Below are 25210 nucleotides of genomic sequence, written 5' to 3' on the forward strand. Positions count from 1 at the left end.
GTTGTAATTATTGTTATACTGGTTGCATTTCTAGGCCTATTGTGGGTAAACTGGAACTCACTCTTATAATAACGGTGGTTCTGCCATATTGGTAGTATGTCTTTGCATGTTCTTGACACTGATGGCTCAGTGGCACTCATGGCTGCCGTGATGCTGCCCTTGGCATTATGGTGGTAATTCTTGGCATAATGGTGGCAAATCTTTGCCAGCACATCACTGGCAATTCTTGGCATACTGTGATCTCACAAAGTGTGATGGCACCTCCATTCAGAATAATAATGACCCTCTAATAAGGATGGTCATTCCTACCATATTGTAGACGCTTATGGAAGGAGCGACCCATATTTGGCTAATGCTTGTAGTGGCATAATGGTCACACTACTTGGCAAAATGTGGACATTGTTGGTGCCCATACTTGGTGTAATACTGCCCATAGCATAACTTATGCATTTGTTAAGGGCACATTCACCCAGAAGGGTATCTTGGCACTGAATAATAAATGTTTCTTGTTACCCAACTCAATGGTACTAATTTTATTGACTTCAGAAGAATGAAAGGCAGAGTGGACCGGCTGGGATTTGAACCTGTGACCTGGAGGTCAAACATGGGCTCCTACTGTGGACTCATTAGTTCACTGAGCCACCAGAACCAGATATAGGTATGCGAATAACCACGTCCAGCATGTATTGCCTCTGACACTGTGGTGGCATGTTGTTGGATCATGTAGGTAATCCTTCACATAGACTGCCAGCTACATGTGTGTAGATCTGTTGGAAAGGAAGAGAAGGTCCATATGTCTTACTCTGTTGTCGGCAAGGTACACACCCCCCCCCCCCCAATATCTCAAAGGATTCACACCTCCTTGTCCATTCTTCCATGCGCTCACTTATGCATCAGTCTATGCATTCACTCACAAGTGCATTCATTCTCCTATCCTTGCACTCAATCACTCATTCATTAATGTAATCTCTCGTGCAACCATCAAATCATTTTCACATTCACCCACTCGGCCATCCACTTAAACTCGCTCACACGCTTGAAAATTAATAACGAACATGTTTTCTTATTTTATTTTTTAAACCTCTTGGCGTTGTCAGTGCTTGTTTATTGCGCTGCTCCAAAGGTGGCTCTGAATTCAGGACATTGCGCACGGGTGCTGTTTTGATGCTAGCACTTACCAGCAGACTGCATTTGAATAGCAAGATGATGTAACTGTAGCCTGGCTGTTTGTCTTCACTTTCGCCCCCAGGATGTTCCTAGTGTGAGACATTTTAATCCGGCAAACCTCTGGAAACAAATAAGCAACAGATACCCCGGGTCAGATTCAACGTCCGCCTTCGCCCTTTAATTAGTTTGCTACGGGGAATAATGGGTAAATTGCTTGTTCTGTCTTTGACCTCGTATGTGCCTCATTGTGTGCATTCTCACGACTGCCAGGTTCATGCTTGTCACAGCCCAAGAGGGCACAAACGTGGGTGTGCTGCGGCCAGCGGCCTTGTTAAGGGCAACACCGTAACGCGATTGCACCTCTGTCGGTCTATTTACTCACACAATCGCAGTCCTGGGTGAAGTATAATCATTTTCTCTTTCGCATACCAAACTTCCCTCTATCCTCCAACAGTAGTGCGACTGCTAACAAAAAGCAGACAAGAGTATCAGCAGCCGTCAGAAAATGACTTTAAACTAGACCTGGGCGATGAACTTCTCTCCATTCGTGGAGTTGCAAAGTTTTTCACAATCCGCGCAGCACGCGGAGTTCTGAAAAGCTCCGCAAAGTGAAGTGGATTTTCTTCCTCGCTCACACTCTCCAACGTTAAGTTTGCGGGTGCGAGCAAGGAAAATCCAACGCTAAACTACCTCCCTTTCTCAACGCAGGCTGTCACGGATGGTCGCTACCGCTCATGTTGAGAAGCCTTCCGTTCGCATTGAGGAACCTTGAGTAGTTTTTTGGTCACTTTACGGAGTTTCTGCAAACTCTACCCTGGCCTTGTAAAAACATACTTTTCTTTGGAGCTAAATCAGAGGGTGACAACATCACGGAGCTCCAGCTCTCCACTGGAGGCCGGCGCCCTGGGCTTGGGCCACCTTGCACATGCTAAAGGCCAGCCCTGGTGACAGGATCCCTCCATGTGGAGTGCAAAAAAACCCGATGGATTTAGGCCCAGATCCTTGTACTGGGTGAATGTATGACATTGTTCTACATTCTGTCCATCAACTGTGTTTTTTGCAGGATCCCTCAAGCAGCATAGTGCCTCCAGAGCCTTATCATGTTCACATGCGTCTGACACTAGCAGCAGGTTCTACCGGGTGGCCTGTACCCTTCCATGGCTGCCTTACTGTTCCTCTTATTTTCTATTCAATCTATGAAACTGCAAAATCATATAAATCAACCGCCCAAACCTGAGCAAACGTGTTTTCTGCATTTATTTTGAGGTGTTGCAAATAGTCACAATATGCATGTGCTTTTAAGCCTGAGCCTACCACCACCAGTCCCAAAACCCCGTATCATGGACAAGCCTAGTTCCAGGATTCTGTGTGCGTGAGAGTGTGTGAAGTGCGCTGGCCGGGCATGTAGAAGCATAGATAGGCTGTGAAGATGCATAGAGCAGTGGGGAGAAGTTATCTCTGCCCTCATGCTGCAGCCGATGCACTTTAGACCCTGGCACCAGGATACGGCTGCAGGCCTTCCTATTTACCCGGTGACCACTGGAGGAATGTATGACGTTACAATGCATACATTTAAAATGCATGCCTTTACAACGCAGTTTTTACATCGCAACATCCTTTACAACGCATTCCATTATATCGCTTTATACCTTTACAACGCATACCATTATAATGCATACTATTACTTTGCATTTAAGGTAAGTGTTGGATAGTATAGGGGTAATAATTACTATTCTAACTCCAGTGAGTGCAACAGTAGGGTATGTGTTGGATATTGTAGGGGTAAAAATTAATATTTTAACTCCAGTGAGCGCAACAGTAGGGTAAGTGTTGGATAGTGTAAGGGTACTATGCGTTGTAATGGTTTGCATTGTAATGACTTCCAATGTAATGCCTGCATTGTAGTGACATACGTTGTAATGACATGCGTTGTAGTGACATGCAATGTAATGGCTGCATTGTAATGACATGTATGTAAAGGATGCTGCGATGTAATGACTGCTATGTAAAGGTAGTGTGATGAAATGACTGCGTTGTAAAGGTTGTTTCCCCCACTGGACACCATTGTACGCATTGGATAACACTGGCTGAAGGCATGTGTGATCTACAGGACCACTGAACTGGTATGGAGTGTATAGTAAATGATAAAAGGCGAGTGGTTATGTTTACAACGAAATGCCGGAGCGCAGAGCTGAGCCATATTTGGCAGCGCCACGCTCCGACATTTCCAAAACGCAGGGATTCGCCGAATATATAACAATACATCTCACCCATGTGTTTTCCCTAGTGCTGGTGCTAAAATTAGCTGCCTAGAGCTATATTAGGCTTCCTTGCATCATAGTGCAAGGGTGCCTGTGTGAAGATATCCCTTCCTGCATCTAAACAAGCATTCACAGCGTTTTGCTCTTTCTATGTGTGCTGCACAATGTAGCACACACAGAAAAAGCAAAAAAGAGGAGAAATATAAGTATTTCTCCTCGTTTCGCCATCCTAACGCCTGCTCTTGCATGTCATTAGTTTTTGGCGCAGCCTCAGATTTACACATCCTTGTAAATGTTGGGCAGCCTCAAAAAGCAATGGGTGTTGTAGTGGAATGCAAACTTGCAACACTCATTGCACGCCACTTTAACTCTAAGTGATGCGTGTATCGAGGCCCTATTTACAAGGCTGAGTTAAAGCCACAAAAAGTCGCTCAACACTGCTTTGTAAATATGGAGAAGGATATAGCTCCTCCAGAACATCGCTAAAAGTGGCGCTATTCCCCTATAAATATACCGCAAAATTCAGTGCATGTTTAGCTTCTGAAGTTCACCATAAAGTTTAGCGTCCTCCATTTTGCATGTTATTTATTTTCTAGAAAAACGTATTTTATTTAGGCATAATATTTTGAGACAAAAATAGTTTTTATGTTTGCATTTTAGAAGAAGGAGTGGAACATGGAAACAGAATTTGCCGAAATGCAGTAATTGAAATCTTCCCCACAGATGCACTCTCAAACAATGAAATATTAGCACCGGCTGGAATTCTCATCCGAGCCCCCACCAATACAGTAGAGGTAAGTTCTTCTGACAGAAAACATCTTTGCGATTATTGTGAGTATGTGACCTAGAATATGGTTGTTGGAACAATGTGTGCCATAGCTATGAGAGTTGATAAAATTATAACTTTTCTAGTGAAGTGTGAAACTACAACTTTTCCACTTTATTAAAATGTCCAAGTTTATGTACTCCACGTAGATTTGCAGGAGAAAGGGTGAACTTTTTCTTAAAAATGTATTTCCATTTTGGCAAAAACAATACATGGAATGATTTGAATAGACTTATAAAATGCTGTTATAACAGCATATTATTGACATATATCTGCATGGGAGTGATCTTTTTGCGAGGCATTATTACTGCTGCTAGTATGTTTTGCTGTTATTTTTTCCAATGTAGCTCTGCTTTTAAGTGATTGCCAGTGCTTAATTTGAGCCTGTGGTTTCAAGTGTTTGGCACCGGCACTTAATTATCATCACCACAATGGTGGCGCTGCTCATCAAATTTAGAAAGGAGCAGAACAACGGTTGTTTATGAATACAATATACATTACAAAATAGTAATACCTGCCTCGCCAGTCATTCCTGTAGCTTTGGGGACCTGGAATAATCTGAACTGTCGCACTTGCAGGCGAGAGAGGATGATTAGTAGTTGTTTGTTTTGTTATGTTACTGTCATTGGCAGTGATGATGGGGCAATGGGTGGTGCAAGCTGGAGTGGCCTCTTGGTCAGGGCCCTAGCACTTATTATTTTACAAATTAAGCACTGGATTGCATCCAGCGATTGAAAACATTCACTCAATCACGAGGCTAAAGACTACGGGGCAGATTTATGAAGCCTTGCGCCGCCGGTGCGTCACTTTTTCCCATGTTAAAAATGATGCACCGACGGCGCAAGGCGTTCATAAATCTGCCCCTACATTTACAATCTGTCACAATTTAATCTCGCCAATCCTATTGCTCTTACCTCCTCTAGGTGAATCCAATAGTTCGGCTGTAACATTTAGCTTGTTTGTTGAAGGGCTCACGGCAGCCGTGGTCGGTAGTGGGTGTACCTCCAGGGCGGTGACGTGGGTAGGGGGAGGGGCAAGGTGGGGGGTAGTTATCTATGGGTTACAGAACTTTACAGGTAAGTAAACCTATAATTAAATAAAATGAATTTTGTTGCGTGCACTGCATACCCAAATGCGATGCAGTGCGCGCAACGAAATTCGTTTTATTTATTTATGTTTACTTACCTGTAAAGCTCCGCAATCCATAGATTACAACTCCCCATCCTGCCCCTCCACCTCCCCACGTCACCGCCCTGGAGGTACACCCACTACCGACAGCGGCTGGCTCAGGGATGTAGCTTCTAGGGGTTGTTTGGTGTGTTATGCCCCCCATCCTAATACATGTATAATTTAATAAATAGTTGTGTACTGTAGCTTTCAGTCAGGTATGGCAAATGTGTATGTCGGATTTCACCTGGAATTTTTAAATACTCGCTCAGACAAAAACACACACATTCTCTCAACTCCGTTTTGAAGGTCTTAAAACATGGTTATTTTACAAAATCAGCAGCAGCGCCAAGACGCCTCATGGTATTCAAGAGCTATATACAATTAAAATCATATCGAAATTTAAATTAAAATCAAATCAAAATACTGTGTACCCTTTCACAATCCTCACTCCTTTCCTTTTCCATGGGCTCTTAAACCCCCCATGCGATGCTTTACATATATTGATTAACATGATATGCCAGCGTGATTGTTCGAAAAACGGAAGCTCAACCTAAGTCTTACTAACCAAGCTACAACCCTGACAGTGCTTAGGGAATAAAATAATTCACCTATAATAATAAGGCTAAAGTGATCTTAGAAACAAACATTGAGATTTTGGCTTCTTCAGTTTCTCAGCTCATGGATTGGGGTTTAAGTGAGAATTTCTCTGAGATATATATTTGCATAATTCCACTTTAAGGTGATTTATTTCTTACTACATACCGTTGTAATGTTCAGCTAGTGAGAAAGCCTTAAGGTGGGTCTTACCACCATGCTTAGAGCTTAATGTCTCAGATCATACTAACTGAAGAACTAAAAAGTTATCAAGGCAGCGTTTGCTTTTTGAAGAAATAATACCACTCAGCTGGAATTCTTAAAGAAGGCAGTGTCAGGCAGCAAATTCTATCACCTTTTACCTCCTTAAGAGGACCCAAGCCATAGCTAATGATGCACAATCATTACAAACCCTTTGTAAAATGGAACCGCAGTGTGTGACAATGAATGACGGCAAGTCGTAAATGATTCCACTAGTGGCTAAAATCAATAAGGAACTATTGCTTGATCCCACATTAGAAAACTTAATTAGAAACTGTATCATTGTTTTTCATCTGTAAAACAGTGGGAAGGTGGAAGGATACATCCAAACAATCAACAGCAGTAGTTAAGAGACTATTACATCACTGGCTGAGATAAAACATAAGTGACAAAGTCTCCATCCAATGGCTATAAGAGACTGGTTCAAAAGGGTAGACCCAAAGCCAACTTTATGTATATTGGAGACAAAAGATCTGTTTGCCAGGTGCATTGTCAAAACCCAGACCAACAAATCTATGCCCAATGCAGTGTAGTTAAAGAATTATCAACTGATGGTAAAATGTATGTTATGCACTTAAGTCGTATAAAGGATGGGTGCTGTGTAGCATCAGAAGAAATACAGCATACTCAACCTGCTTGTTCTCAACAGAGCTATAGTGCTTCAGGCTGTGGAACTAAATATTTGATGATAATTGATAATATGAAAAACTCTACAAATGGGGTTTTTCTCAGAGACCTGATGTGGCTTGATTTGTCTGTCTATCATGAAATTCTACTGCAATGTCTTCAACTTATAATTTTTCTTAAAGGGAGAATGTTACATTGAATACAATCCATCCCTGCAGACTTTCAAATTTAAATTCTTCTGAATTTGCATTATAACAAGTATTATAATGCATGTTTCAACTAATGGGTTACCAAAAAAAATCCTTTGTCACATCCTTTGATATTTCTTTGGATGACACACTCGTTGGACTAAGCCTATGCATACTAACACTTGCAATACAGAATTGGACCAGTTTCTACTTGCAATTTATTTAATAAAAACCAGAAAGGCTTCTAATTGGAAACAGTGTCAAGTGACATCTGGAATGAAGACCTTGGTTTCTGCTTGTACATACACTCCAAGCTTTCAACTCATTGATAAGATTATAACTGTAGTTAACATGGCATTCTACCATCTATGCTAGGGCTGTCCAGAAAGAGCTGCCTTCATTCCTGAGGATTCTGATGGCAACTGATGAATTATTATACCTATACATACCCATTGTGTGTATACGGATACCTTCGAAGTATTCCATGAATCTTTCTCATCTAGACACATCAAAATTTGATTGAGGCAATTTCCCCACCAACTTCCTCCAGGAGGTAAATAATGTTAAACATTGATTCAGTTTTCACTGGATTACAAAAATAGTCTTATCTCACGTGTAATAACTGAGTGATCTTGTCACGATTGTGGTCTGGATTACAGGAGCGCCAGACTCCTCTCTACTTCAATTTTATGTGAGGTGTTACAGCATAGATCTTTTGTTCAGTCAGTTCTGGCACTGTTCATCAGTATCACAGGACACATTCTATGAAACCCACCTGAGCAATATGTCTGTGGCTGCTTCACAAATACAGAAGAGTGGATTAGAAACAAAAGCAGGTGTTCCAGCCAGGGTCAGAGCTGATTTGCATATAGCCAGTGTCTAACCCAGGGTGGTGTGGAGTGCAAAAAAACGATGGATTTAGGCCCAGATCCTTGTACTGGGGTGAATATATGACATTGTTCTACATTCTGTCCATCAACTGTGTTTTTTGCAAGTTCCAGCCAGGATGCCATGAAAAGAGTGCAGTCGATGGTGACAGGATGTATCTCTTGGATATTTGATGTGACATGAGGCTCCAGTGGGCAGATTTACTATAGCCCGCTGCAGAGAGATATACTGGCTGTTAAAGGCCCGTAACCTGAGGGAGAGGACCTTTAACAACTGGTATAACCCGAGGCAGAAGGTCTCTAAGACTAATAGAACAGTCCACCCAGTAAGAGGGGACTGTTCTAAATTAAAAAGCAAGAAACATGAAAGTAAACATAGGAATGTTGGAGTTGCGGGCATATACCAGACATTATATGCCCTGCGCTACTCCACTGTCTTCAGTGGAGTTCTTAACATTCCAACGTTATAAAAACATTTCACACAACCTAGCGCAGTAAGAAAACTTACTGCATTGCATGAAAGGGAGACTTCAGAAATGCACCATATTTAGAAAGATGTGGCACATTCCTGCTGCCTCCTTGCGCTAATGGAATGAATGCCAACACAGACACCCTTGGTGCCACGGTGCAAGGGTGCCTGCATTACCAGCAGGATTGCTTTTCATGCACAAAAATAATCCTTAAAGGAATTTTCCTTTTTCTGTATTTGATGCGGAATGAATCACACACAGTAAAAGGAAGAAACATTTTGACATTTCCCCTTGCAATTCCTGGGTCTCAGAGGCATACCATTTTGATGCATTGTCTGGCTTATAACTCTTTGTAAATCTGGGAATGGACCAAAATACATGGGTGGATCTGTACTGTAGATTTTACGGCAGACCAGACAGAACTTTTCCAGTACTTGGAGAAAAGTGGGACTCAGTCACTGCTTTTATCTCCACTGTACAGGCATAAGGTGCTGAGGCACGCCCAAGAAGGTCACACACTAGACAGACAAAAAATCCATGTATTCCCCACAGTGAGCTTTTTGCTGCACTGAGTATAAGTACAGCAATAAAGGTACCTGGCTCATTAAGCCCTCCTGGGCTACAGCTTTCAGCCTTTGAGAACCAAAAAAGGTCTAACTTCCACTTTTCTCCAACTACTGAAAAGGTTCTGTCTTGTCACTCCTGCAGCCTCCAGCTCCTCTGGAAGGCTTTTAGGCAACAAGCGGTATATTTACTAAGAAATGGTGAGGTGCTGCAAGCAACTTTGCAGCGCCACACTGCATCATTTAAAAACATCGCTGTTGTGGAGAAGCACCTCTAACCTGTTGCTGCGGGACCCGAGGTCCATGAACTTTTGCTGCAACCTCTCGCCGCACCTCGTGGTCCCTGCTACTTGAGAAAGCCTCTGCCTGCTTGGGAGCCGTGTGTGGTTCCTGGGGGAGAGTGGGCTGACAGGAAGAACTTGCTGAACGCCCGCAGGGACTCCAACTACCAGGAGTCCCTGCCTGACACGAGACACCTGGCCATGCGTTCGGCTGGAAGCCCCGCCCACGTCCATCCCACCTAATATTTTAATCATCTCTACACCCGCTGCGCGGGAGTGCGCGGGAGCATCGCCGGGCTAAGCCCGGGCAAAGGCGGGCCCTCTGTGGCCCGAGGAGGCTGGGCTGGGCCATATCATTGTCATCTGCACCCCGGGAAAATCTACGCCGCTGCAAACCATAACTCTGGACTGAACTGCAACTATCCGTATGTTTAATATCTTCATATAATTCCTTGTTTGCTTAAAACTATTATATCAATGTGCAATTGTGTAGCATAATCAACTTAGCACATTAAGCTATTTAGCGTCCACGAATAATGTCTCCAAAGGGCGCAAAGGCAGATAAGGGTTGGATATCCCTAGAGAGAGGGTCTTTAAGGGGTACGATAGAGCAGTACCTTACAAAAGCTGCTTCAGCGCTTGGCCAGAAGATTGAAATGGCGGAGTGCCATCTATCCACAGAGCTCCAGAATAGACGCTCTTCGCTAGGTCCAATTGAACTGGCCACAACCCCTAATATGAATAGTAGGAAGACAACACCTGCCAATAATGACATCAGTATTCCCTCTATCTTTTGCAACGCTACCACACTATCGGAGACTAGTACCCCTTATAGCAATAGGAATTCCAGCATAGATCCCTCATTAGAAATTATCCCTGAGGAATCTCTGATACTTCATCCCTTAATGTCTGTTCCAAAGACTAATCTGCAACCTACATTCTTACCACCGATCAATAAGCCCACATTAAAGAGAAAGAGGGGGGAAACACCTATAAGGGTAGGCGGGCAAAATTACCTAATATCGCCCGGAATCCCCCAATGACGAGGAAGATAGGAACTGAGAACACAATCCCAGCCCAGAAACTGGCTCACCCTTCCCCACATCAAGATTTAATGGGGAGCATAGGGCAACTGGTAAGATCCTTATTATTACCCCTTGTGGAAATCTAAAAGGTTAGCAACTCAGCTGGAGTCCTTAGAAGTAGCTATCACCTCAAATAAAACTCTATTAAAAGATTTATTAGCAGGTAATAGTAACAAATCTGGAATAGACAACCTAAGTAAAGTGGACAATATCCCTAAATCGACACCTTTAAGCAAAGGGAATAAAATTGTAAAACCAACATCCCAGGTATCAGGAAAAACACAGGCCTCCACTAAACTAACATCGAGCTACAAGCATCCAAAACACTCAGGGCGAAGGAATCCGAAGCATCCCCAAGCAAAACAGCAGATGTGTGTGGAGATCATAGTGGGAGGATGTTAGACCCCAGGAATCCCAAAGGTTCGAATGTTCAGATTGACTTGCCCCCGGAAGCCGCCCCATACGTGGCAATATTGACAAGGGTCCCAGAATTAAAACCAGGGATAAAGGAAGGGTACACTGACCTAAAAAGCAAAGTGATTCACTAGTTACTGAATAATAGACCACTACCTCCCAATATCAATGGGGAAATCTTAAATGTGAGAAGGCTTGGGTGGGTAGGCCAGAGGCCGAAAGACACTCAGGGAGACGCAGTAATCATTAATTTCAGGGACCGAAGGGTCATCTCGTACCTAAATGATCCCAGGTGTCGGGGACCGGTGGAGAGGGGATAGGGATACACGACCTGAGCTATTTTTATCCTAGGTCACTAATACCCCGGCAACCCAGGATAAGCAAGCCACATTATTACAACACATTGGGAGGGACAGCTTTTAACATCCAAACATCAAACAGATTTATCCCCTTTGTAGGCTTGGATGAGGTTGATTGACTCACCAACGCATCACCTACGGCTCTAAGTGGAATAGGAATAGCAAACACACTGAACGTCCCTTTGAGCTCACCACCATCTAGTTTACATCCAACAAGTAGCAGCACCGTTACTAGTTGGAAGGGTACTTCTGAAGATGAAATCATTGTTCAGCCCCCCACATTTGATATTGAATCAAATGGGGCTGGGGAGGGCAAACCAGGCATAATTTGTATTCTCTCCTGGAACATTGCAGGCCTCAAAAAGAAACTGGATATTCCAGATTGGCATGAATTTATTGATAAACATGAGATTTGCATGTTCCAAGACACGTGGCGCTTGGTACCCTTGTATAAGTCTGGTTATACCACGTTCTTTATCCCTGCCGTAACGCAAGGCTTGGGTCGTCCATCAGAGGGCCTTCATATATGGGTCAAGATATCAATTAACTTGGATATCTCTGTCCATAATGCAAATTCAGAGGACATCCTACACTTATCCTTTAAAGGACCCCTGAATGGCAATAGAGTTGATCTTTTCAATGTTTATGCCAGAGGAAGCCCAAGCAATCAAAACTCGAGCACAGTTCTATCTCTGGAAACGGCTTTAACAGGTATCCCTCCACGTTCCAATATCATCTTAGGAGGTGATTTAAATTGTACGTATGAACCCCTAAGTAAGGAAGATCTGCTGGGGACCAGTGAGGAAGATATGAAATACTCTATCCCTCTACTAAACCTGAGTCCTATTAAGAGATGGACGGCCAGGGCCCTACAGATTAATGCCCTGACACTAGAATACAACCTCCGGGCACTTAACGAGAGAACAACTTCGGACCCAATGGGGCTATGACATTTAACAGGCTGAATGGCCCCTCTCGCTTTGACTATATTATCTTAGATTTAAAATTATGGGGGAACGTGGTAGATATGGAGGTTAAACAGATGCCCGACAGTGACCACAATCCTCTTTGCACTGGCATTAGATGGGAAGTTAAAGGGAAGTCCTTAAATTCTCTTCTTTCCTCAAAAGCAGTAGTTCCATCTAATTGCAATCGCAGGTTAAAATGGCACAAGGTGGCATGTCAGGAGGAAACACTGTCTAGTATATCTCTCCAGGTATCATCCAAGACAGTGGAACTTTCCCTTCTTAACCCCATGCTTAACTCTATGCCAGGGTTCGACCTCAGTGAATCTTACAAGGCCTTTATAGATATCATTGGCTCCCACTTTAAAACTGAGGGGACCAGAGGTAGGAAAAATCTTGCATATAAAAGTGGTAATCCCTGGTTCACCGCAGAATGCAGAGAAAGGAGAAAAGCCATCTCTATAGCCCTACGGAAAAAAGATCCTTTGGGCGTAAGGTTAGCGAGACGGGAATATAGAAACATCCCGGTATCTGCAAAAGGGCATGGGAGGAGGATCACTGGCAGAAACTCAGGAAGGTGGCCTTTTTAAAAGACTCTACTCTCTTTTGGGATTTAATAAACAAACTAACCAGAAGGGGAACCGACCCCGTCCCAAACAATATAACTGAAAATCAATAGTTTTCCCACTTTTTAAATCCTTACAGCTATGAGGATGGTGCGGAGCACATTCCGGCTGTCCAACCAGACCCCGAGCCAGAGAGCACGGCTCTTGAATTTGTTGACCCCGTTACATTCTTGGAGGTTCAGGCAGCCATTAATAGCATAGCCCCTGGAAAGGCTGCTGGGCCGGATGGTGTACTAGGGGATTTAATTTTACATGACCCCATTGTTTGGGCTAACCTCATTTTACACCTGATGAATCTCCTGCTACAGGGCCATACAGTCCCAGATTCCTGGAAAGGAGCAGAAGTGGTCGCAATACATAAGAAGGGGGAGAGAGAGGATCCTGCCAACTGCAGACCAATAAGTTTAATTGATGTAATTCAAAAAGTGGTTGGCAGGGTCCTGATCTCTAGAATGGTGGCTTGGTTAGAGGAGGGAGACATATTAACGCACCTACGAGCAGGATTTAGGCAGAAAATAGGTACAATAGACCAGGTTTTCAGATTTACAGCAACATACTGGAAAACTGTGTCCATTGGCAAGGGGTCGTTGTATTTGGCCTTTATTGACCTTAAAACTGCTTTCGATCTTGTATCGCGTGCCAAATTGTGGCAGGTGCTGCATGACATGGGCCTACCGCGATACCTCCTAGAATTAATCAAAAGGCTGCACGATGGTACCTATGCGAGAATCAGAAGGCTGCACGATGGTACCTATGCGAGAATCAGATGGGGGAATGCAGGAGAACTGACAGAGAGAATACCAGTACAGAGGAGGTCCGCCAGGGATGTGTGATGGCGCCCACTCTGTTCTCCCTCTTAATAAATGGGGTGGCTGACCATTTGAGGGAGGACCCAGTGGATGCCCCCACCCTGGCGGGTGAAAAGATACCGACCCTCCTCTTTGCAGACGACACCCTCCTTATGTCTCAAACCCCCTCTGGTCTCCAGAAACTATTAAATAGGTTCAGTACCTTTTGTGAAGAACGTGGGCTCACAATTAACACCTCTAAAACTAAATTGATGGTGCTGTCTGGCATTAAAAAAGCCAGGAGGATTAATGTTTCCCTTAATGGCATTTTATTAGAGGAAGTGGAAGCCTTTGACTACCTGGGAGTCAGAATTAATCGAAAAATGAAGTAGGACTCCCACGTAGCTAAAATGCTTTTAAGCTTCAAGAGAGTGGCGGGAGCTATCTCTAGAGATCATCGTGCGACCTCTAGCAGACCCATTAGCCCTGCTTTAGCAGTCTATGATGGCAAGGCCTTGGCTGCTGCAACTTACGGGTCGGAACTCTGGGGCTTCGACAGAGTGCCAGATCTGGTTAAAGCAGAGAATACGTTTCTGAGAGAGCTAGTATGTCTCCCCATTTCCACTCCCTTAAAACCATTACTCTACGACATGGGTCGCCGCTCCTTTAAAGACATTTTTGGCCTTCGGCCTTTACTTTATTGGGTACGCCTTAGAAGGACACCTGAGCTTGCCAACTATGCTGCTGTCCTTGATGATCTTATCACTGTCAATTCCCCAATGAAGATTGGCTGGCTGAAAAAACTGAGGGACCTGGCGATCAATTTGGGATTAAGGGAAGAGTGGACCTCTCAGTCACCACCCCCGAAGGAAACCATCAAGAAACTCTATTGGGAGTGGATTCAAGCTAGAGACTTGAAAAATCCAAAGGGGGGCCTCTTAACCGACCAGTTCTTGGACCATAAGCCTGAGAGGAAGCTAGAACCCTTTCTTGATTTCATTAGTAGTCCGAGAGACAGAACATTGTTTTTAAAATTGAGATATGGAACCCTACCCTTGAATGCCTTTACTAGAAGCTGGAGAGGATCCTCTCACCACCAAGTTACCTGCCCGGGGTGTGCAAATCCCATTGAGACCCTTGCTCACTTCTTGTTTGCCTGCAGGGCGTACAGGGGCCCCAGAAGAAGATGGTTAAGACCAGTTTGTAGAGAACTGGGAACAAGGCATCATGCAGTGGCCCTCCGCATTTTAACAACAGATACCACATCCATTATGGTAATTTGCGGAGTTGCAAAATTTCTGGGGAAAGCATGGCAAATACGTACAAAGCTTGCTCAACTGAGAATGGGCTAGGACATCAAGTGATATAACTGTGTCATTATATTAAATAGCACTTTATTAATTAGCATCTCTTTTAAACAAACCAGACTTGACTTGTTTTCACCTTTGATGTGTATTTTAAATGGCTTTTAAACGTGCTTTTTCTCTTTTATATCCTGTAACTTGTTTTTATCTAATTTTACCTTTTGTGATGAATTTGTATTTACTTTTATGATAGTCTGTTATCGAATAAAGTATTACAAATTACAACAGCATCATTTAAAAAACGCTGGGATGCGCTGTATTTACAAGAATACAGGGGACCCCTGTGTTTTCCCTTGTGCTAAGAAATACTGCCTAGCACCAACACAGACACCTTTGCGCCCTTCCTGCACATAAACAATCAATAATGGTGATGTGCTACTTCTATGAGTGCTGCATTGTGAAGCCTAATATAAAAAATGTGGCACACTATATATTTATCACATGCCGACGCCAAGTATGCTATTTCTTATACTGAGCACATGAAATCGACTCTTTAACTGAATCGAAGGATAACAATTTGGACAAATTGTATAATACATGACCTAGGGATGTTTGCCTAAGCAGTTGAACTGTTAAGAAGTCCTTGTAGGACGAAATGCGTTGGCTACTGTGGCCACTGTTCAATAGAGTGCTTTTAACCCCTTCGCTGCTAGGCCTTTTCCCCTCCTGTGCTAAGCCTTTTTTTTTGCGTTTTGGAGTAGTGCGCGCTTAGGCCCTTGTAACTTTTTGACCACAAAAGGTATCCACGCCAAATTTGTGTCCTTTTCTTCCAACATCATGTGGATTCTAAAGGCGCCCAGGGTTTGTGGATTCCCTTGGAGGGGTCCCAGAAATTATCCAAAATATAGTGATTTTTTTGTTTTTTTCAGAAAAATGGGAAAGACGGGCTGCAAATGAAAGCCTCTGGGATTTTTCCCTGAAAATGTTATCAAAAAAGGGTTTGTGGGGCTAAAATCTCAATTTTCTCAGCTTTTAGGGAATGACAGTCTTTTGTCAGAGAACCGAATTTTTTCACTCAGTTTTGGCATTTTTCTTGGACATAGCCTATTTTTGCTATTTTTAGAGCTTTCCACCTCCTTCCAGTTAATGGTAGAAATTAGTTTGAAAGCAATAATGGATCCTGGAAAGCTTTACATTTTCGAAAAGTAGACAAAATTCTGAATTCAGAAAGGGGTCATTTGTCTAAATCCATGAAGGTTTCGTTCTAGAAACTAACAGTTAGATATTGGAATAATTGAAAATTTGTTAAAAAAAACCAGCCTTTTGTCTCTACGTTTTCACCTATAACTTTTTCTAATTTTGACAGCTCTTGGAAAGCAATATACAGTTACATCCGTTAGACCTTCCTGGTTGTGGGGATATATAGGACTTGTAGTTTCACCAAGAACCCGACGAACCCAGATCCAAAAACTGAGCAGCAACTTGCAATGGTATTTTTTCATTTACTGGGTATAGAGCATTTTGTCTTGGAAAATGTATACATGGAATAATCTGTATGAAAGACACCTATGTATTTCTGAATTGGATATAAATTATAGAGTTCAGAAACAGTATATAATTGCACATTTTCAAAATTGGGAATACTCATACTAGCATGAGAATTATTGGTCATTTTTCAAAAAGATTTCTTTTTTACACAATGTCTTTCATTGAAAGGGAGAAATGCATGGAAGCTCAATTGGTAATAACAGTTGATTTACGAATCTGAATTACCCCAAGTGTCCCGATAAAAACGGTACTTCACTTGTGTGGGTCGGCCTTGTGCCTGCGACAGAAAACGGCGCAAAATGCAACGTGGTCACACCTAAATTTTGCAGTTACAAACTGACCCTTTTTTGGCAAAGTGCCTACCTGTAGTTTTTTGCACCCTAGCTCTGCCGGCACCTAGGGAAACCTAGCAAACCTATACATTTTTGAAAAGTAGACACCCAGGGGAATTCAGGATGGGGTGCCTCGACTGCCTACCACCAGGTTTTGTTACCCAGAATCCCTTGCAAGCTAAGATTTTGACAAACAAACACATTTTCCTCATATTTCTGTGGTGGAAAGTTCTGGAATCTGCGTGGATCAACACATATCCACCCACCCAGCGTTCCCCCAGGTCTCCCGATAAAAACGGTACCTCACTTGTGTGGGTCGGCTTTGTGCCTACGACAGGAAACGGCGCAAAATGCAACGTGGTCGCACCTCAATTTCCCAGTGAAATCTTGCGCTCTTTGGACAAAGAGACTACCTTTTGTTTTTGAGCCCTAGCTCTGCCGGCACCTAGGGAATCCTAGAAAACCTATATATTTTTGAAAAGTAGACACCCAGGGGAATTCAGGATGGGGTGACTCGACTGCCTATCACCAGGTTTTGTTACCCAGAATCCCTTGCAAATCTAAGAATTTGACAAAAAAAACACATTTTCCTCACATTTCTGTAGTGGAAAGTTCTGGAATCTGCGTGGATCAACAAATTTCCACCCACCCATCGTTCCCCCAGGTCTCCCGATAAAAACGGTACCTCACTTGCGTGGGTAGGCATAGTGGCTGCGACACGAAACAGCGCAAAACGCAACATGGTCGCACCTCAATTTCCCTGTGAAATCTAGCACGTTTTGGACAAAAAGACTACCTTTTGTTTTTGCGCCGTAGCTCTGCCAGCACCTAGGGAACCCTAGCATACCTATACATTTTTGAAAACTAGACACCTAGGGGAATTCTGGATGGGGTGACTCGTCTGCCTACCCCCAGGTTTTGTTACCCAGAATCCCTTGCAAACCTAAAAATTTGACAAAAAAACACATTTTCCTCACATTTCTGTGGTGGAAAGTTCTGGAATCTGTGTGGATCAACAAATTTCCACCAACCCAGCGTGCTCCCGGTCTCCCGAAAAAAATGGTACCTCACTTGCGTGGGTAGGCATAGTGGCTGCGACATAAAACAGCGCAAAACGCAGCATGGTCGCACCTCAATTTCCCAGTGAAATCTAGCACGTTTTGGACAAAGAGACTACCTTTTTGTTTTTGCGCCGTAGCTCTGCCAGCACCTAGGGAAACCTAGCAAACCTATACACTTTTGAAAACTAGACACCCAGGGGAATTCAGGATGGGGTGACTCGTCTGCCTACTCCCAGGGTTTGTTACCCAGAATCCCTTGCAAACCTAAAAACTTGACCAAAAAAACACATTTTCCTCACATTTCTGTGGTGGAAAGTTCTGGAATCTGCGTGGTTCAACAAATTTCCATGCACCCAGCGTTCCCCCAGGTCTCCCGAAAAAAATGGTACCTCACTTGCGTGGGTAGGCATAGTGGCTGTGACATGAAACAGCGCAAAACGCAACATGGTCGCACCTCAATTTCCCAGTGAAATCTAGCACGTTTTGGACAAAAAGACTACCTTTTGTTTTTGCACCGTAGCTCTGCCAGCACCCAGGGAAACCTAGCAAACCTATAAATTTTTGAAAACTAGACACCGAGGGGAATTCAGGATGGGGTGACTCGTCTGCCTACCCCCAGGTTTTGTTTCTCAGAATCCCTTGCAAACCTACAAATTTGACAAAAAAACACATTTTCCTCACATTTCTGTGGTGGAAAGTTCTGGAATCTGTGTGGATCAACAAATTTCCACCCACCCAGCGTTCCCCCAGGTCTCCCGAAAAAAATGGTACCTCACTTGCGTGGGTAGGCATAGTGGCTGCGACATGAAACAGCGCAATACGCAACATGGTTGCACCTCAATTTCCCAGTGAAATCTAGCACGTTTTGGACAAAAAGACTACCTTTTGTTTTTGCGCCGTAGCTCTGCCAGCACCTAGGGAAACCTAGCAAACCTATACATTTTTGAAAACTAGACACCCAGGGAAATTCAGGATGGGGTGACTCGTCTGCCTACCCCCAGGTTTTGTTACCCAGAATCCCTTGCAAACCTAAAAATTAGACAAAACAAACACATTTTCCTCACATTTCTGTGGTGGAAAGTTCTGGAATCTGCGTGGATCAACAAATTTCCACCCACCCAGCGTTTCCCCAGGTGTCCCGAGAAAAATGGTACCTCACTTGCGTGGGTAGGCATAGTGGCTGCGACATGAAACAGCGCAATACGCAACATGGTCGCACCTCAATTTCCCAGTGAAATCTAGCACGTTTTGGACAAAAAGACTACCTTTTGTTTTTGCGCCGTAGCTCTGCCAGCACCTAGGGAAACCTAGCAAACCTATACATTTTTGAAAACTAGACACCCAGGGGAATTCAGGATGGGGTGACTCCTCTGCCTACCCCCAGGATTTGTTACCCAGAGTCCCTTGCAAACCTAAAAATTTGACCAAAAAAACACATTTTCCTCACATTTCTGTGGTGGAAAGTTCTGGAATCTGCGTGGATCAACAAATTTCCACCCACCCAGCGTTCCCCTAGGTCTCCTGAAAAAAATGGTACCTCACTTGCGTGGATAGACATAGTGGCTGCAACAGGAAACGGTTCAAATCGTACGGTGGTGAATTTACAATACCCTGAAGCAATATAACTTTGATTTTTTTTTGGGGGGGGCACCTGAGTTTTTGGCCCGGGGCTGGGTGGTATTCTTTGGAAAGTAGCAAACCCAAACAGTTCTGAAATCTAGACACCCGGGAGAGTCCAGGGAGGTATGGCATGCGTGGGTCCCCCAATGTTTTCCTACCCAGAACTCCTTGCAAACCTTAAAATTAGGTAAAAATAGCACTTTTCCAAACCTTTTTGGCGTGGGATCGCAGTGCGGGTAAAAATGTCCTACCACCCAGCGTTCCCCTTGTTCTCCCGAGTAAAAGGATACCTCACTTGTGTGGGTGCCCCAAAGCAGAACACGCCAAAAATGAATTTTGAAAAAAGTAGTATTTAGTAGTATTTAAGTTTTACAAATTAAGCCCCCCAGCCTGAGTCACATGCCTTGGGCCCACCCACACAAGTGAGGTATCATTTTACTCGGGAGAACAAGGGAAACGCTGGGTGGTAGGACATTTGTGCCGGCAGCGAGATCCCACCCAAAAAAGTACGGAAAAGTGGGTTTTTTGACAAAAATTTAAGGTTTGCAGGGGTTTCTGGGTAGGAAAACATTGGGGGACCCACGCATGCCATACCTCCCTGGACTCCCCCGGGTGTCTAGTTCTCAGAACTGTTTGGGTTTGGCAGTTTCCAAAGATGCCCGCCAAGCCCCGGGCCAAAAGCTCAGGTGACCCCCTCAAAAATTAAGATTGTTTGGCTAAAGGTAATTTTTTGGTCTCCATAGTAAGAGTTGGGCCTTTTCCTAAAGCAGCCACTATGCCTACCCACGCAAGTGAGGTACCATTTTTATCGGGAGACCTTGGGGAACGCTGGGTGGGAGGTAATTTGTGTGAGCCCAGTGATGCCACGCTTTCCCACACTAAAACGTGTGAAAAAACTAATTTTTTCCAGCTAAAAATGAGATTTGCAAGGGATTCTGGGTAAAGGAACGTTGGAGGATCCATGCAAGCCATACCTCCTTGGAAGCCCCCGGGTGTCTACTTTTCAGAAATGTGTGGATTTGGTAGGTTTCCCTAGATGGCTGTCTCGCACGGGGCCAAAAACCCAGGTAACCCTTCTTGCAAAAGCTGGTGGACTTGACATTGTCACCATTGTCAAATTCACCAGCTTTTGCAAGAGGGGTTACCTGGGTTTCTGGCCCCGTGCGAGACAGCCATCTATGGAAACCTACCAAACCCACACATTTCTGAAAAGTAGACACCCGGGGGCTTCCAAGGAGGTATGGCTTGCGTGGATCCTCCAATGTTCCTTTACCCAGAATCCCTTGCAAACCTCAATTTTAGCAGAAAAAAATCAATTTTTTCACACGTTTTAGTGTGGGAAAGCGTGGCATCACTGGGCTCACACAAATTACCTCCCACCCAGCATTCCCTTAGGTCTCCCGATAAAAACGGTACCTCACTTGCGTGGGTAGCCTGAGTGGCTGCAACAGGAAAAGGTCCAAATCGTACGGTGGTGAATTTAAAATACCCTGAAGCAATATAACTTTGATTTTTGGGGGGGGCACCTGAGTTTTTGGCCCGGGGCTGGGTGGTATTCTTTGGAAAGTAGCAAACCCAAACAGTTCTGAAATCTAGACACCCGGGAGAGTCCAGGGAGGTATGGCATGCGTGGGTCCCCCAATGTTTTCCTACCCAGAACTCCTTGCAAACCTTAAAATTAGGTAAAAATAGCACTTTTCCAAACCTTTTTGGCGTGGGATCGCCGTGCCGGCAAAAATGTCCTACCACCCAGCGTTCCCCTTGTTCTCCCGAGTAAAATGATACCACACCTTAACAGAGTTACTCAAAAGTCAAACATTCAAGCACGGCTATCTATTCCTCAAAGACACACACATACAGGTTGGATTTGGCACGAGGGCGAGTGATGGTTCAGTACATAAAATTTTATTAACAAGGTATTTCAAAAAAATGAAATGCTCTGTCAATAAATAAATGCATAAAAACCGAACCAGTGACTCGCAACTTGTGAGCTGTAAAGCCACGACAAGGCACCAACCGTTTTACAGGCCATTCACGCACCTTTCATACCTGATACAAACCAGACCATTGACACCATCCGAATGGAAAAGCAACACATAACAACAATCACAATAAGGGACAAGGTACACCCTACTGCAGAAAGAGAAAAAAAACAAATATTACTGCACACCCATCTAATCCGCAAGCACACACACATACTGGTTGGATTTGGCACGAGGGTGGAGTGATGAGTCAGTACATACAATTGTATACGCAAGTAATTTCACAAAAATGAAATACACTGCGTATAATTGAAAGTATGATAAACTGAACCACTGACTCACAGCTCGTGAGCTGTAAAGCCACGTCAAGGCACCAACCTCTTTACAGGCCATTCATACACCTTTCGTACGCGTGACACATACAAAACATTCACACCGCCAGCCACGGACCCATCACATTTCAACACTCACACCAGAAAACAGCGCCATTCAAGGGCCCATCACTTTCACACGCCCACATTTCTGACACTGCAACTACACAAAATGATGGACTGTGTGGAGTGTCACTCAACTAACAGTGTGTGTAGTGACCAACAGAAAGTAACTACTCACACACCGCCTGCCGAGCGCCAGTCCACCCACACCACCATCCAAGCACCAGACCATGCACACCGCCAGCCAAACACCACTCAGCGCACACCGACAGCCAAGTACCACTCCACACACACCACCAGCCAAGCATCACTCCACGCACACCACCAGCCAAGCGTCACTCTACAAACACAACACCAGCCAAGCACCACTTCGTGCACAGACAGCCAAGTACCACTCCACGCACACCATCCAGCCAAGCGCCACTCCACACACACCGCCAGCCAAGCGCCACTCCACGCACACCACCATCCAAGCACCAGACCATGCACACCGCCAGCCAAACACCACTCAGCACACACCGACAGCCAAGTATCACTCCACACACACCACCAGCCAAGCATCACTCCACGCACACCGCAAGCCAAGCGCCACTCCACACACACCGCAAGCCAAACACCACTCCGTGCACAGACAGCCAAGTACCACTCCACGCACACCACCAGCCAAGCGCCCCTCCACGCACACCACCAGCCAAGCGCCACTCCACAAACACAACACCAGCCAAGCACCACTCCACAAACACAACACCAGCCAAGCACCACTCCGTGCACAGACAGCCAAGTACCACTCCACGCACACCACCAGCCAAGCGCCACTCCACACACACGACCAGCCAAGCGCCACTCAACACACACCACCAGCCAAGCGCAACTCCACACACACCGCCAGCCAAGCACCACTCCACGAACACCACCAGCCAAAGACAAATCCAAACACAACACCAGGCAAGCGCAAGAGCACGCACACCGCCAACCAAACACCAGACCACGCACACCGCCAGTCAAGCACCAGTCCACAGACACCGCCAGACAAGCACCAGTCCTCAGACACCGGCAGCCAAGCGCCAAACCATGCACACAGTCAGACAATGGACACTACACGCAAACCAACATCATACTTTAGTTTTTTTTTTAAATAAAAGAGAAACAAAAACAAATTGCAAATTGATACAAATCTACTAACTCGACAACTAAATCTAAAAAGACTACACAAATACAAACTTTGAAACGGAACAATACGTTTTACAGAATAAAGACCCACCAGTTCACTTTACCACTCATTGATACTCCCAAAAATTCTTTTGCGTGTGGTACAATCTAAAACAAGCAGGTACACACAGCCCGGGGTTTGAAGGGCAGTCGGGGCAGTACATGCGAACCTCCTTCCGCAAACCTCTTCGCCAACAGACTCTACATCTCCGACTGGGAAAGTCTTTTGAGGTTGTAGGAGGAATTGTATCAGGAAAGTGGCGATCTTTCAATCTGGCAACATCCTCCACCACTCCAACTCTAGGAACACTTGCCTGTTCCACTAAAACAAGGCTGCCTATTACAGACTCCTGAAACTTTACAAAAGTCATCTTTGACTGGGGACAAGATTTCTGGAACACAACAAAGCATTAAAGCATGCCAAATGGAAAAGATGGATAGCCAACTTCTTGTACCAAATGTAAGCCTTACGAAGAGCAGCATATGGTTCCAACCTCTGATATACTCTGTCAACACCACCCATGTACTTATTGTAGTGCAGTATGCACACAGGTTTGCGCACTTCTGCAACCTGACCCCAAACAGTCACCGGTTCAGTGCTTTCATCATGTATTGTAGTCAACATGTAGACATCTCTCCTGTCTGAAAACTTCACAGCTAGAAGCTCCTCACAACGCAATGCACTGCACTGTCCCCGAGCAAGCTTTCGACAAACAAGTGCTTTTGGGAAACCTTTACGGTTTGAGCGGATTGTGCCACAAACAACAGTGTCCACTTTGGCCAATTCCCTGAACAACCGCACACCATTGTAGAAGTTATCGACATACAAATGATGGCCTTTGTTAAACAATCCACGACCAAGTTCCCACACAATTTTCTCAGTCACTCCAAAAGTCGACGGACAACCAGGGGGGTTAATCCTGGATTCCTTACCAGTGTACACCCTGAAATTAGAGACATATCCAGTCTCACTGTCACACAGCATATACAGTTTGATTCCATAGCGTGCCCTCTTACTAGGAATGTATTGCCGAAATACCAAGCGGCCCTTGAACAACAGCAAAGACTCATCCACTGCAATTTCTTTCCCAGGATAAAAGATCTCAGAAAATCGATCAACCAAATGATCAATGACAGGCCGAATCTTGAAAAGACGGTCACAATCAGGGTGATCTCGTGGCAAAGCAAGACTATTGTCAACAAAATGCATCATCCGCAGCAGAAGCAAATACCTATCACGACTCATGACTGCCGGAAATATAGCTGTTGCCATCAAGGGACTAGTAGACCAATATGAAGCCATTGATGGTTTCCTAAGCAAGCCCATCAAAAAAGTTAAACCCCAAAACTTTTTCATCTCCTCCAAATTTGTGGGAGTCCACCGGGTAGCTCTAGCGTGGGGCTTAAGGCTGGCACTGTTCACCCTCAAAAAAAATTCAGCATGCAAATTAGTCTGCTCTACAATCTCTGCCAAAAACACATCATCCATAAACAACTTGAAAAAATCAATAGGCAAAAAGTTTTCAGTGTTCCGCCTACACCCTGGAACACCAGTAAATTCAGGCAATGCCGGCTGCACCATGCCTGGTGCAACCCAGAGGTCAGAACTTTCATCGTCAAGTCAAGTCTTGCAGCCGCAGGCTGCCGTCCAGCTGCCTCTTGTCTCACTACACCAACTGGAAGTCTAGCAGCCCCAGGCTGCAGCCCAGATGTCTCTTGCCGCACTATTGGCACAGCAATGTCCTCCGCAACCACAGGCACAGCAATGTCCTCCCCAACCACAAGCACAGCAATGTCCTCCTCAACCACAGGCACATCATCCACACCAAAAGTAGCTTCATCAGCACTCAAAGTGTCTTCATCATCAGATGAAGCCATGTGTAGAGAAAACTCACTACCTGAATCTTCCCCTCCCACCTCTGGCTCAGAATCAGAGTCAGACTCTGGACCATGGTCAGAGGAAGAATCAAAAAGCATTCCAACAACTTGCTGAGCAGTAATCCGGCGGCTAGCCATTATCCTTACAAATAAAGGAGTCTGCACAAACAACTCAACAACCCCAACACTGCGCAAAGTAAGATAAAAAATGTAAGACTTTTTCACAAAAAACGATATTTAGAAAAAATATACAATTCACTTACAAGACACAACTACACTCACCAGCACCTACTCTGCAAAGACACAGCAA

The 25210-nt window shown here is 44.5% G+C and overlaps 1 protein-coding gene across 1 annotated transcript in view; it reads left to right on the forward strand.

The window, feature by feature from the left end:
• Positions 1 to 25210, forward strand: part of PKHD1 (PKHD1 ciliary IPT domain containing fibrocystin/polyductin) — a 1769028-nt gene that overhangs the window by 1099186 nt on the left and 644632 nt on the right. The window contains exon 45 of the mRNA XM_078647366.1: positions 4089 to 4222. Within this exon, the coding sequence (XP_078503492.1) occupies positions 4089 to 4222 (134 nt within the window). The remainder of the gene's footprint in view (positions 1 to 4088; positions 4223 to 25210) is intronic.

Source organism: Lissotriton helveticus, chromosome 6 (genome assembly GCF_964261635.1).
Source record: "Lissotriton helveticus chromosome 6, aLisHel1.1, whole genome shotgun sequence".
Taxonomy (NCBI): Eukaryota; Metazoa; Chordata; class Amphibia; order Caudata; family Salamandridae; genus Lissotriton; species Lissotriton helveticus.